The following is a 12,470-nucleotide window of genomic DNA, read 5'->3' on the forward strand; positions in this document are numbered from 1 at the left end:
TGTCCTGAATACAAAGCGTTATGTTTGGGGAAAATACAACACATCACTGAGTACCACTCTTCACGTTTTCAAGCATGGTGGTGGCTGCATCATGTTATGGGTATGCTCGTCATCGGCAAGGATTAGGGAGTTTTTTAAGATAAAAATAAACGGAATAGAGCTAAGCAGAGGCTAAATCTTAGAGGAAAACCTGGTTCACTCTGCTTTCCAACAGACACCACGATATAAATGCACCTTTCAACATGACAATAACCTAAAACACAATGCCACATTTACACTGGAGTTGCTTACAAAGAAGACATTGAATGTTCCTGAGTAGCATAGTTACAATTTTTACTTAAAATTGTCTTGAAAATCTATGGCAACACTTGGCTGTCCAGCAATGATCAACAACCAATTTGATAGAGCTTGAAGAATTTCAAAAATAATAATGTGCAAGTATTGTACAATACAGGTGTGCAAAGAGACTTACCCAGAAAGACTCATAGCTGTAATAGCCGCCAAAGGTGACTCTAACATGTATTGACTCGGGGGGTTGAATACTTATGTAATCAAGATATATTAATTTTTTTCATTAATGTTTTACAAATATTATAAATTGTTCTTCCGCTTTGACATTACAGAGTATTTTGTGTAGATCGTTGACAATTAAATCCATTTTAATCCCACCTTGTAACACAACAAAATGTGGGAAAAGTAATGGAGTATGATTACTTACTGAAGGCACTGTAGTAGCAGACACTTTTAGAGGGACTGAGACAGTGAACTCATTACCTCAATACCATTTCATATCTGTCGCACTCCAATTCCCCCTACTAACACCTCACCCAAATTACCCCGGAACGAAACACACTAATCTTAGTTGTCTATTATTTACATGCTAAGCATTTACAAAGAAGCAGTAACTGAAAACTTCTCTACTACCCTCTGCACTATATATCCCCCTTCACCTATCCCTCTGCCTGTCTCATCCAGATGTCTGCTACAGTGGGAGAGTCTGTGCGCCTGGACGTCGTCTGACACTTTTCACAAGAATGATAACGACCTGCAGGCTATGTCCTTCAGCCATCCATCCCTGGGGATCTCACACACACCACCAACAAACAAACACACCCACGCACACACGACCACACACATGCATACACACACGTTGAACACATGCAAGCACACACACCCACACATACTGACCAACAGACCCCCCAGACTGATGGAAACTCCACACCAAGGCACATTTATCAGAGAGGAAAGTGGAGCTAGCTTACTGCCACACTAATAGCAATCAAGCGTTTCATGTATATACCCACCAAACATTCAGGGACTAGTGTCTGCAGGTTTTATTTTTTTCCCTTTCAATTTAGACCTAGACAACTAGGTGAGGGGAGTTATTTACTAATGTGACCTTAATTCATCAATCAAGTTCAAGGGAGGAGCAGAAACTCGCAGACACTGGGCCCTACATGGAATGAGTTTGACACGTTTTCCATATGTTCTGTCATATATTCCACATATACCAGTTCCTATAAGCCCCTGAGCCATTTCACAAGTTTTTTCTATCCCAAAACCAGCACACCTGATTCAGGGGTGGCACAAGGACTAGGTGACAAAACACATTGATTAAGACAACGCAAACTCTAACGTGTGTGTGTGTCTTTTGGGATTTTAGTAGTATTGACGTTCTCTTACTTTTCGTAGTCATGCTTGCAGTACAGCAGACGGTCTCTGCAGTAGCATGTCCCGCTAAGCGCGCTCAGACACACCGCACACTTGACGCAGGTCTCGTGCCACGAGCGCTCGTTGACACGCAGTAGGAAGCGATCCGCAATGGGCGACTCACACCCCGCGCACACCTCGCCCCCTCCGCCCATATGTTCTGAACCTGAGGGGAGAGGGGGGCACAGGGCAAAGGGGATACCTAGTCAGTTGCACAACTGAATGCATTCAACCTAAATATGTCTTCCGCATTGAACCCTAACCATCTGAATCAGAGAGATACGGAGGCTGCCTTAATCGAAGTCCACGTCATTGGAGGGTATAGCGTGTGTGTGTGTGTGTGTGTGTGTGTGTGTGTGTGTGTGTGTGTGTGTGTGTGTGTGTGTGTGTGTGTGTGTGTGTGTGTGTGTGTGTGTGTGTGTGTGTGTGTGTGTGTGTGTGTGTGTGTGTCCAATCTGTAAATGTCAAGCAGAACTTGATTTTTTTTGGTTAATTCGATATTACTTACCGGCAAGGTCCATAATTATTTTATGACAAAAATAGCAATACAAATGTATCACATATATTACATATTTATCATATATTTCTCACATTTATAACATAAAGTTCAGAATTTAAAATGTTCTGTCACTATAACCTTTGACATTTCAATGGATATTCATTTCATTATTGGACTATAATGTTAAAATAATTATGTGCCAGTCAGGCCCAAGATGTCAGTCCCATTTCACTCCTCACCGAATGGCGTGGAGGCTGGAGGCTGTTGAAGACATGATTGGGTCTCCTCTGTTTTCATCCCGTCCCTCCTTCCTTCGTCGTGTTCGCTGGACGAGAAGGAGAAGAGAGAAAAAAGGACAGTTACCCTCTAAATACAAGCCTACAGTCAACAAGTGTGTAGAAGGAAAAAATTGAGGGCAGATTGTCATCACCGAAAAGTGAGAAAGAGGATATACTGTAAGGGGGAAATAAAACGCATCAAAAGTCAATGAAAGACACGTAGGCTAAGGCCTAAACATGACCGTGGATATTATATTTCGGTGTCCTCTTGAAAACATATTTAATATTCAAATGTATGAATTAATTACATAAACAGTCGACCTGCAATGCGCACATATTGCAACAGGAATAAAATCGTATACAAGTATTGCCTCGGAATGGATAAATGCATAGGAAATAAAAGTAAATGTGCTAGGCTTAATAGGTTACTAAATTCGGTCTACTCAACAGAGTTTTAAACACCTGACACACTGAGATTTAACGTTGGAGCCGAAGGTGGTGTGTGGTCCTATTCATGTTTATTTATTTGCATATATGATACCCGAAGTCAGATTGGGGGTCGAACCGGATATCTGGTTTTGCCCTAATATTGACCAAAAACAGGTCGGGATTAAACCCCGTGACCTGCTGACGCCACACCGCTACACAAACCCAGAAACGGCCCAAATCCATCCCAGTCCCATGTTGGAGAGGAAAAATGCAATACCGAATATTTCAAATAAATAAAGATAATTTTGTCGAATACATTCATAGAAATTCATGAATTCAAAATTCCAACTAAAGCATGAGGATTCATTAATATACTTTGAATAATAATACCAATATGAATAATAATACGCTAATAACTGTTAATAGAATAATAATAATAATAATATGATAATATAATTACTAACGGTGTTAATGGTGTGGTAGGCTATAGAATTGCTCAATCCCGACACTTAGTAATGGACTTCTCAGTCCATGAACACAAACGTAATCTACATAAATCGTGACATTTCAATAATGCACTATATTCAATAGGCCTATTGCAACATAGCGTGAACATGTTTATCTATTAATCGACAGTATTCTAAATCAAAGTTACTTTAAATTTGGTTTTTATGAATATTTATAATTAAGAACGTCTAAATCTAATTCCAGCCGATACCCTACATTTCGAAAGGAACTAATTGTTCTGAATGACCGATTTAATTTAAATACATGATTTGGTTTTTAAATTGATCTAGGCTTTAAATGATACATTCTCAATTATTGGGTTAAAATATAACAATTCTTAATCGAATATGAAGCTTACATGTTTATGAACTGAACTGATAAAGACTTTCAAGATACATTTGCTCTTATTGGAGGAATTAGGGTGTCACTGCTTCGAATAAAAATAAAAGTAATTTAAAAAAAGAAAACCTGAAAAATCATCAAGAAATGTGAATCATTATTGATTTAGGCTATATGAATACATAGGCAAAAATTTCATTTACACCGTCATTACAAATCGAAATAATTATTAGGCCTTGTATAAAATAGCCTACTAAATCAAAGAATTTAGGCCTATTAATGTGCATAGACTACAGAACTGTATCCACTAACTTCAAAAATATGTATTTCAATTGATTATTATTCCAAATGATCACAACAGTGATTACAAGATAGGCTATAACATACTATTAGAAAACCACATAAACCAATAAAATCACTTGAAAAACAAATATGGAATATTCTTGTTTTCGACTAACTGCTATAATGGACACTAGAATGTCATTGAATTTGAGCCTTGTTGTTGCCTTGCTTGCCAAAGCGCGCGCGTCTCTATTCGCCTATTTCTAAGAGCACATAACTGATTGCAATTTCATGTATATTATTCATAGCTGTGTAATGCAGGCAAATACTGTTGACCAGAACGGTATATCCTTAAACTACTATCATATAAGCTTTATGTTATACCGATAATATACAGGACAAAACTGAAGGGGCACCTGGTTTAGTCTCACCCCCCCTCTAAATAAAAAGCATAGGCCTATATACATCTTTAGGCCCTGTGTGGTGATAGGGATATCAAAGCTTTACACATTGGTTAACATTGAGAAACTTTATAGGTGAAGAACAATATGTTCTGTGAACACCAAAGTCTGGGGAATGTGCTCGGAAGTTGTAGGTTAAGGTTAGGGTCAGGTAAGGGTTATGGTTAAGGTTAGGGTAAGGGTCGGGTTTAAGATTAGGGTTTAGGGTAGGGATGTCCCATGGATCGCAGATAGCACTAATAATGAAAGATCACCTATATGCACCGCATTTGCTGGTACTGCCGTCAACTTTCTTGGAGCTATGTTATTACTGCATCATCATCACACGTTCACAATAAGGCTAATCTACATTTGATTTAATATTTTCCCTTATATTTCCCCCATTATATTCACATAACTAGGCTACCACTGCCTTTTTCAATTTGCGTCACCCTGTAGCCTATATTATCCACAACATGTTGATATAAACGTGTAGGCTACTGTTTATAAACGTGTAGGCTACTACTGGATAAATAGTCTATTTATTTATGGGCTAATACCACCCCACATTTCTACAACTCATTGGAAAGACATGCATACATTGACTTTTCAGATCAAATCAAATCTAACTTTATTTGTCACATGCGCCGAATTACAAGTGTAGACCTTACCGTGAAACGCTTACTTACAAGCCAACAGTGCAGGTTAGTTGAGTTAATTTTTACATGTAGGTAGGGGTGAAGTGACTATGCATAGATAATAAACAGCGAGTAGCAGCAGTGTACAAAACAAATGGAGGGGGGTAAATGTAATAGTCCGGTGGCCATTTGATTAATTGTTCAGCAGTCTCATGGCTTGAGGTGTAGAAGCTGTTAAGGACCTAGATTTGGCGCTCCGGTACCGCTTGCGGTGCGGTAGCAGAGAAAACAGTCTATGACTATTGGCTTACAACCGAGGTTGTGGCTATTATCAAATTATATACTCTGTATCAAACTCGATGAAGAGCGAGACTCCATCATCATCAATATCATACAGGTAGAAATGAGATAGGCCAGTACTTTTCATACCCATCAACGGGGGCCCCCATACGTTCCACAACGTCTGGAGGTCAGGTGAATCAGGTGTGCTAGCTCAGAGCTCTCATCCGGAACCCCGAGACACCAGCCCGTTCCAAAACTTTGCATAGTTTACATTTTGGAACGGGCTGGGGTCTCGGGGTTCCTGATGAGAGCTCTGAAAACCCCGGAGATAGGCTATAATAATTTCAAAATGTCGATAAGGACTAAAGGTTTACTATGGACCTCCAAGCCTATAATAAGACAGAACATGTATCTCGACAACCTTATTATTCAACAAAATATTAAAGTCAAATATTACAAACTATTTGGGTATTTAAATGTATGCTATGTTAAAGTTGATAGGCCTACAAATATGAAATGAAGTAGGCTAGTCAAATAGCAGATTAGGTTACAGGCAATATGCAACACATAACCTACACTTGGATAAAAGTCAAACCTTTGTAGGGAATCCCACCAGCCTCTGAAATAATAACATCGAGAAACCGATGTAGGATCACTCCTATTTCCAAGGAAGAATAAGACACGTAAAGGGGGTGGCCTGGTTAAATGTGCTGAAAAATGTCAAACACTTTATATTTGCAACATATCTGCGATTTGAGGTTGGCAATGCACGGACAACCTGTCGACGCGTTCTGGATGTTGGCGGCAGACGCACATACCTTGAGGTGAAACACACTCCTTCCGAAACCTCTATCGGTAGCATTAAAATATCATAAGACTATTCGGTCCGTGAATGTGCACGCGTCGTATAGTCCTATTTCAAACTCCAGAAGGTGAATAGCAGCAAAATAGCATGTTATGTTAAGGCAAACTATTCTATTGTGCTCTCTTTTCTCCCCGTCGCTCTAAAGCGGACGGAGTTCGGTGGGCATAAAACGACTGAGAGGAGGAGGAGCAGGAGAAACGGCGACGGTTCTTAAGGTGAGGGGGGTGTATTGACGTAGTGATAACGTGCTGTAATGGTAAAATGGATCATATGGAATCACCATCGGGTGATCAATGCTGTTCTTTTTTGGATAATTGGATTGTTTTAACAAAACCATCATGCATTAGCAATGACAATAAAATTACTTTCAATCAAATTCACTGTAGAAAAAAATTATCCATTGACCATCAATGCGTAGTTTATACATACTCGTTTGAAATAGTGCTGCTGCATTATAGAAACTATTACAGCGAATTACTTTTATGAGATTTTGTTATTTCAAAACGTATCCTACGCTTGGCTCTACCCATATTCTCAACTGTTGAGACGACATCGAAATATTTAGATAGTTAGGCCTAAAGGTTCAATCAAAAGTGGCGCACATTTTGGTTTTTGCCCCTAGCACTACACAGCTAATTCAAATAATCAACTAATCTTCAAGCTTTGATAATTTGAATCAGCTGTGTAGTGTTAAGGAAAAAAACTAAACGTGCACCCCTTGGGGTCCCGAGGACCGAGTTTGGGAAACGCTGGGCTATATAGGCCCTATACGTGGTATGACGAACCTACATGTGTAAAGAGAAAGGGTTTGATGAGACAAAACATACACCTAACTAAACAATTAGAAACAAATGTTTTCCTACTTGCTAGAAACAACAAGTGGTTGATTTAACGTTTGGCCCCTTTTGTAAAATAAATAAATAAAATGGAGAAAAAATATATATATATATATAACTTTTCATGCAGTGAATTCTACTGCCACCGTGTGGCATCTTACTCTTCTTACATGATGAGTGTGAATCACACCAGGAATTCTATGGAATGCTTTTGTACGAAGTCCATACAGGAATTCATATGACTGGAATTCATATCACATGGATCCAAATGTGGAAATAGTTGTAGTTAGAAGTTAATATGGAATATATTATAAAAGGGAAGCTCAATGTAAAAGTGCATCTTTATATTTGTTTATTAATAGAAATCTTACAGCATTCCAATGAGCTGCCTATAAAACACAGAAAAATCCCACATGTATCAACCGTTTGTTTACAGTAGAAGCCTGGCATTCACGTTTTTAAGGGAATAACAAACAGTGCACGAAGTACGTGTCAGAGCTGGAGGGGGATCAACTTTTTTCAGAATTCATAAAGAGGATGAGGGTATAGACAGAGATTTATTGACCAGCCCTATGACCGTAAGAGGACAGACTATCTAAGCCTATGTATTTGTGTGTGCTATGCTGCATAGAGCATACTTCTCCCCACAACTCTCAAACTCTATCGAAATATTTTCCTTAGCAGTCCCGAGTTACAAATATTTCAGAGCAGTCCAGATTAACTTTACAAAAAAAAAATCACATATTTGTCTGGTCCAAGTTAAACTGGAGAGAGAGAGACTGTCAAACAAGTCTGTCTGCAGTCTGTAACTATGCCAGGGTTGGACTCCAGAAAGAGAGAGTGCTTCCTCTTTATAAGGATGAATCTGTGTCCCAAATGGAACCCTATTCCGAATCCTTACATAGGGCTCTGGTCAACAGTAATGTACTATTGGGGATAGAGCGCCATTTGGGGCGGAGGCACATGGACTTCTCTTTAAAGGGGTTATTACAGTGATTCTCCTGCTATATTTAGGTTCTGGAGTCACTTCTTCACCAGAGCTGGCTGTTGGTTGCCAGCCCAATCTTGGCTTGTTAGAGATACAGTGTGTATTCATTAGTGCACACCATAGCAAATCGTTTCACAATGAAAACAAGTTTCGGTATCACTTTATAATAACTCCATGTAATAAAGCATTTATAATGGATCAGTAAATAGTTTATTCATCACTTATTCATCATTACTCATTCATAAAATGTTTAATATAAACTCAGCAGAAAAATAAACGCCCCTTTTTCAGGACCCTGTCTTTCAAAGATAATTCATAAAAATCCAAATAACTTCACAGATCTTCATTGTAAAGGGTTTAAACAACTGTTTCCCATGCTTGTTCAATGAACCATAAACAATTAATGAACATGTACCTGTGGAACGGTTGTTAAGACACTAACAGTTTACAGACGGTAGACAATTAAGGTCACAGTTATGAAAACTTAGGACACTATAAAGAGGCCTTTCTACGGACTCTGAAAAGCACCAAAAGAAAAACGACAGCACTACAGGGAGACAAGACGGACAGCTGATCGTCCTCGCAGTGGCAGACCACGTGTAACAACACCTGCACAGTACATTCGGTACATCCGAACATCACACCTGCGGGACAGGTACAGGATAACAACAACAACTGCCCGAGTTACACCAGGGACGCACAATCTCTCCATCAGTGCTCAGACTGTCCGCAATAGGCTGAGAGAGGCTGGACTGAGGGCTTGTAGGCCTGTTGTAAGGCAGGTCCTCACCAGACATCACCAGCAACAACGTCGCCTATGGGCCCAAACCCACCGTTGCTGGACCAGACGGGACTGGCAATAAGTGCTCTTCACTGACGAGTCGCGGTTTAGTCTCACCAGGGGTGATGGTAGCATTCACGTTTATCGTTGAAGGAATGAGCCTTACACCGAAGCCTGTACTCTGGAGTGGGATCGAGTTGGAGGTGGAGGGTCCGTCATGGTCTGGGGCGGTGTGTCACAGCATCATCGGACTGAGCTTGTTGTCATTGCAGGCAATCTCAACGAGACATCGTCCTCCCTCATGTGGTACCCTTCCTGCAGGCTCATCCTGACATGACCCTCCAGCATGACAATGCCAACAGCTATACTGCTCCTTCTGTGAGTGATTTCCTGCAAGACAGGAATGTCATTGTTCTGCCATGGCCAGCGAAGAGCCCGGATCTCAATCCCATTGAGCACGTCTGGGACCTGTTTGATCGGAGGGTGAGAGCTAAGGCCATTCCCCCCAGAAATGTCCGCGAACTTGCAGGTGCCTTGGTAGATGAGTGGGGTAACATCTCAAAGCAAGAACGGTCAAATCTGGTGCAGTCCATGAGGAGATTCACTGCAGTACTTAATGCAGCTGGTGGCCACACCATATACTGACTGTTGCTTTTGATTTGGACCCCCCCTTTGTTCAGGGACACATTATTCCATTTCTGTTAGTCACATGTCTGTGGAACTTGTTCAGTTTATGTTGAGAATCTTGTTACGTTCATACAAATATTTACACATGTTAAGTTTGCTGAAAATAAACGCAGTTGACAGTGAGAGGCCGTTTTTTTTTTAGGTCTGTATAAACCATTTAGTTAAGTATTTTTGCAAGGCCTGATCTAAAGTGTGGGCTATTTATACTTTATAAATGCTTTGAGTGACCAGTGTAATTTTTCACAAAAAGATGGACATGTTATTCATTGGTAGACATTCTAGAAGTACCTCCTTGGACTGAAGGTTTCAAAAAGTCCCCTAGAACATACCAACGGTTAAACAATAAGCACACAATACAGACGATGTTTAAATATCTTGAACATTTTATTCCAAAACAGTCACACTGTTGTAATAGTGTGATGTGTCACTTCAGACTCACTCTATGCTGAGTAAAAATGTTTTAAAAAATGTCTGAAAATGCTAACGTTAGCATTTCTTGGCAGTGATATTTCTACCAAAACCAAAGTGTGGATTGCAGTCACGCCTTAGAGCAGTCTATAGACTGCGTGCGAGGTAGGGAAACAAATATCTGAATTCATAACTTCGCTGAATTATCCCATTATGTTTAAAGAGTTACGACCTTAAAAGGCCCAGTAAAAGTGCAGCCAAACGAAGCTGTGTGAAAATAGTCTGTGGTTAAAGGACTGAAGCACTGGAAGCATTTTAAAGTTATAGATGTAACATTTATATCTGCAAATCATACATGGAACACATCTACCTCAATCACATAGGCCTATCAGTAGTAATGGAGGAATAGAGAGAACAACCAACAACATTAGCAAAACATTCACATTACAATAGAGGGCTGCATTCCCGTGGGAGACAAGGTGGTGTGAGCTGCTTCACATAAGCCTAAAAGAACATTGCGGGACTGCAGTTGGGTTCGGGTTCAGTTTTTGTGAATATATTGATATATTTCCTTAAAGGCACACTAGATTTTCCGGTGTTTCATATATATATTTCCACAATATGAGTTTGAAATAATACGAGGTTGAAATAATAATGTGAAATTGGGAAAATTATGATAATGCCATTCTACTTTTAAAAAATTGCTTGTTTTGGTGGGACGATGTTTTGGCCTGCCTGGGGGTAAATGAGTTAATAGACCATTAAGAAAGAGTTCCAAACCTCTCTGTCAATAACAGCTACTGTAGTTTTTTAGGTTTCCCCTCCCACCCAGACCACTCCTAAACAGTCCTAGCAAAATTCTTTCTTGAGAAATTTCTCTCTGCTAAGAAGCTATTTTTTGTTTCTTTTTGACCATTTTAAGGTTACCCAGAAATGATTTGATATTGAGATAAAAACATCTGCATTGCACCTTTAAACATCCTGTGTTGTGTCCTTGTTCTTTTACCATTGATACTGTATATTCTAGGCTATTTTCAGACCTTAAGGAGCATCAGGTACAGCTGGACTGTCTACCAATGGCATGTCCATCTTCTTGTGAAAAGTTACACTGGTCACTCAAAACATTTCTAAAGTACCTATAATGTGTAAATAGCACACACTTTAGACGAGGCCATGCAAAAAGACGTAACTAATGATTATTAAATGGTTTAAATGACCTATATTAAACGTCTTCTGAATGAAGTAATGATGAATAAATGATGAATAATCTATTTACTAATCCATTACAAATTCTTTATTACGTGGAATTATTATGAACTGCTACCAGAGTTTCTATTGGATATATTCAGGTAGGTCCCTCCCCTGGAATTTTCACGGAAGTCCTTCTGTTAATTATCATTACAGTACATGTTTTGATGCAAATTATACATACAGTATAGGCCTTAATTATGTAAAGTCAAGATTTGGCCCTGTATATAGACAGTGCGTATGGACAGTGTGCGAGTAGGCCCTTTGATGAGCTTTTCATTTATGTGCATCACTGTGATGAGTTACAGTACCAGTCAAAAGTGTGGACACACCTACTCATTCAAGGGTTTTTCTTCATTTTTTACTATTTTCTACATTGTAGAATAATAGTGAAGTCATCAAAACTATGAAATGACACATATGGAATCATGTAGTAACCAAAAAAGTGTTAAACAAATCTAAATATATTTTATATCTGAGAATCTTCAAAGTAGCCACCCTTTGCCTTGATGACAGCTTTGCACACTCTTGGTATTCTCTCAACCAGCTTCATGGGGAATGCTTTTCCAACAGTCGAAGGAGTTCCCACATATGCTGAGCACTTGTTGTCTGCTTTTCCTTCATTCTATGGTCCAACTCAACCAAACCCCCCCCAAAAATGATAGTACCAGTAAGCGCAAACCAGATGGGATGGCGTATCGCTGCAGAATGCTGTGGTAGCCATGCTGCTTATGTGTTTTTTTTTTTTAAAGCGTGCCTTGAATTCCGCGAACCAGGAGACCCATGGGGCGGCGCACAATTGGGCCAGCGTCGTCCGGCTTAGGGGAGGGTTTGGCCGGCAGGGATGTCCTTGTCCCATCGTGCAGTAGCGACTCCTGTGGCGGGCACGCTGACATGGTCGCCAGGTGCACAGTGTTTCCTCCGACATATTGGTGCGGCTAGCTTCCGGGTTAAGTGGGCATTGTGTCAAGAAGCAGTGCGGCTTGGTTGAGTTGTGTTTCGGAGGATGCACAGCTCTCTATCGTCGTCTCTCCCAAGTCCGTAAGGGAGTTGCACCGATGAAACAAGACTGTAACTACCAATTGGATACCACAAAATTAGGGAGAAAATGGGGTAAAAGAAAAGTGTGCCTTGATTTTTAAATAAATCACTGACAGTGTCACCAGCAAAGCACCATCACACCTCCTCCTCCATGCTTCATGGTGGGAACCACACATGCAGAGAACATCTGTTCACCTTCTCTGCTTCTTACA

At 40.0% G+C, this 12,470-nt stretch overlaps 1 protein-coding gene across 1 annotated transcript in view; it reads right to left on the reverse strand.

Moving 5' to 3' along the window:
- The window catches only part of LOC115103997 (LIM homeobox transcription factor 1-alpha-like), a 30,367-nt gene extending 21,358 nt beyond the window's left edge, over window positions 1-9,009 (reverse strand). Inside the window, exons 1-3 of the mRNA XM_065006718.1 lie at window positions 8,927-9,009; window positions 2,449-2,534; window positions 1,684-1,876 (exon numbers count right to left, since the gene is read on the reverse strand). Coding sequence (XP_064862790.1) covers window positions 1,684-1,876; window positions 2,449-2,534; window positions 8,927-9,009 — 362 coding nt within the window. The remainder of the gene's footprint in view (window positions 1-1,683; window positions 1,877-2,448; window positions 2,535-8,926) is intronic.
- Window positions 9,010-12,470: the final 3,461 nt, after the last annotated feature.

This window comes from Oncorhynchus nerka, linkage group LG21, assembly GCF_034236695.1.
Source record: "Oncorhynchus nerka isolate Pitt River linkage group LG21, Oner_Uvic_2.0, whole genome shotgun sequence".
Classification (NCBI taxonomy): Eukaryota; Metazoa; Chordata; class Actinopteri; order Salmoniformes; family Salmonidae; genus Oncorhynchus; species Oncorhynchus nerka.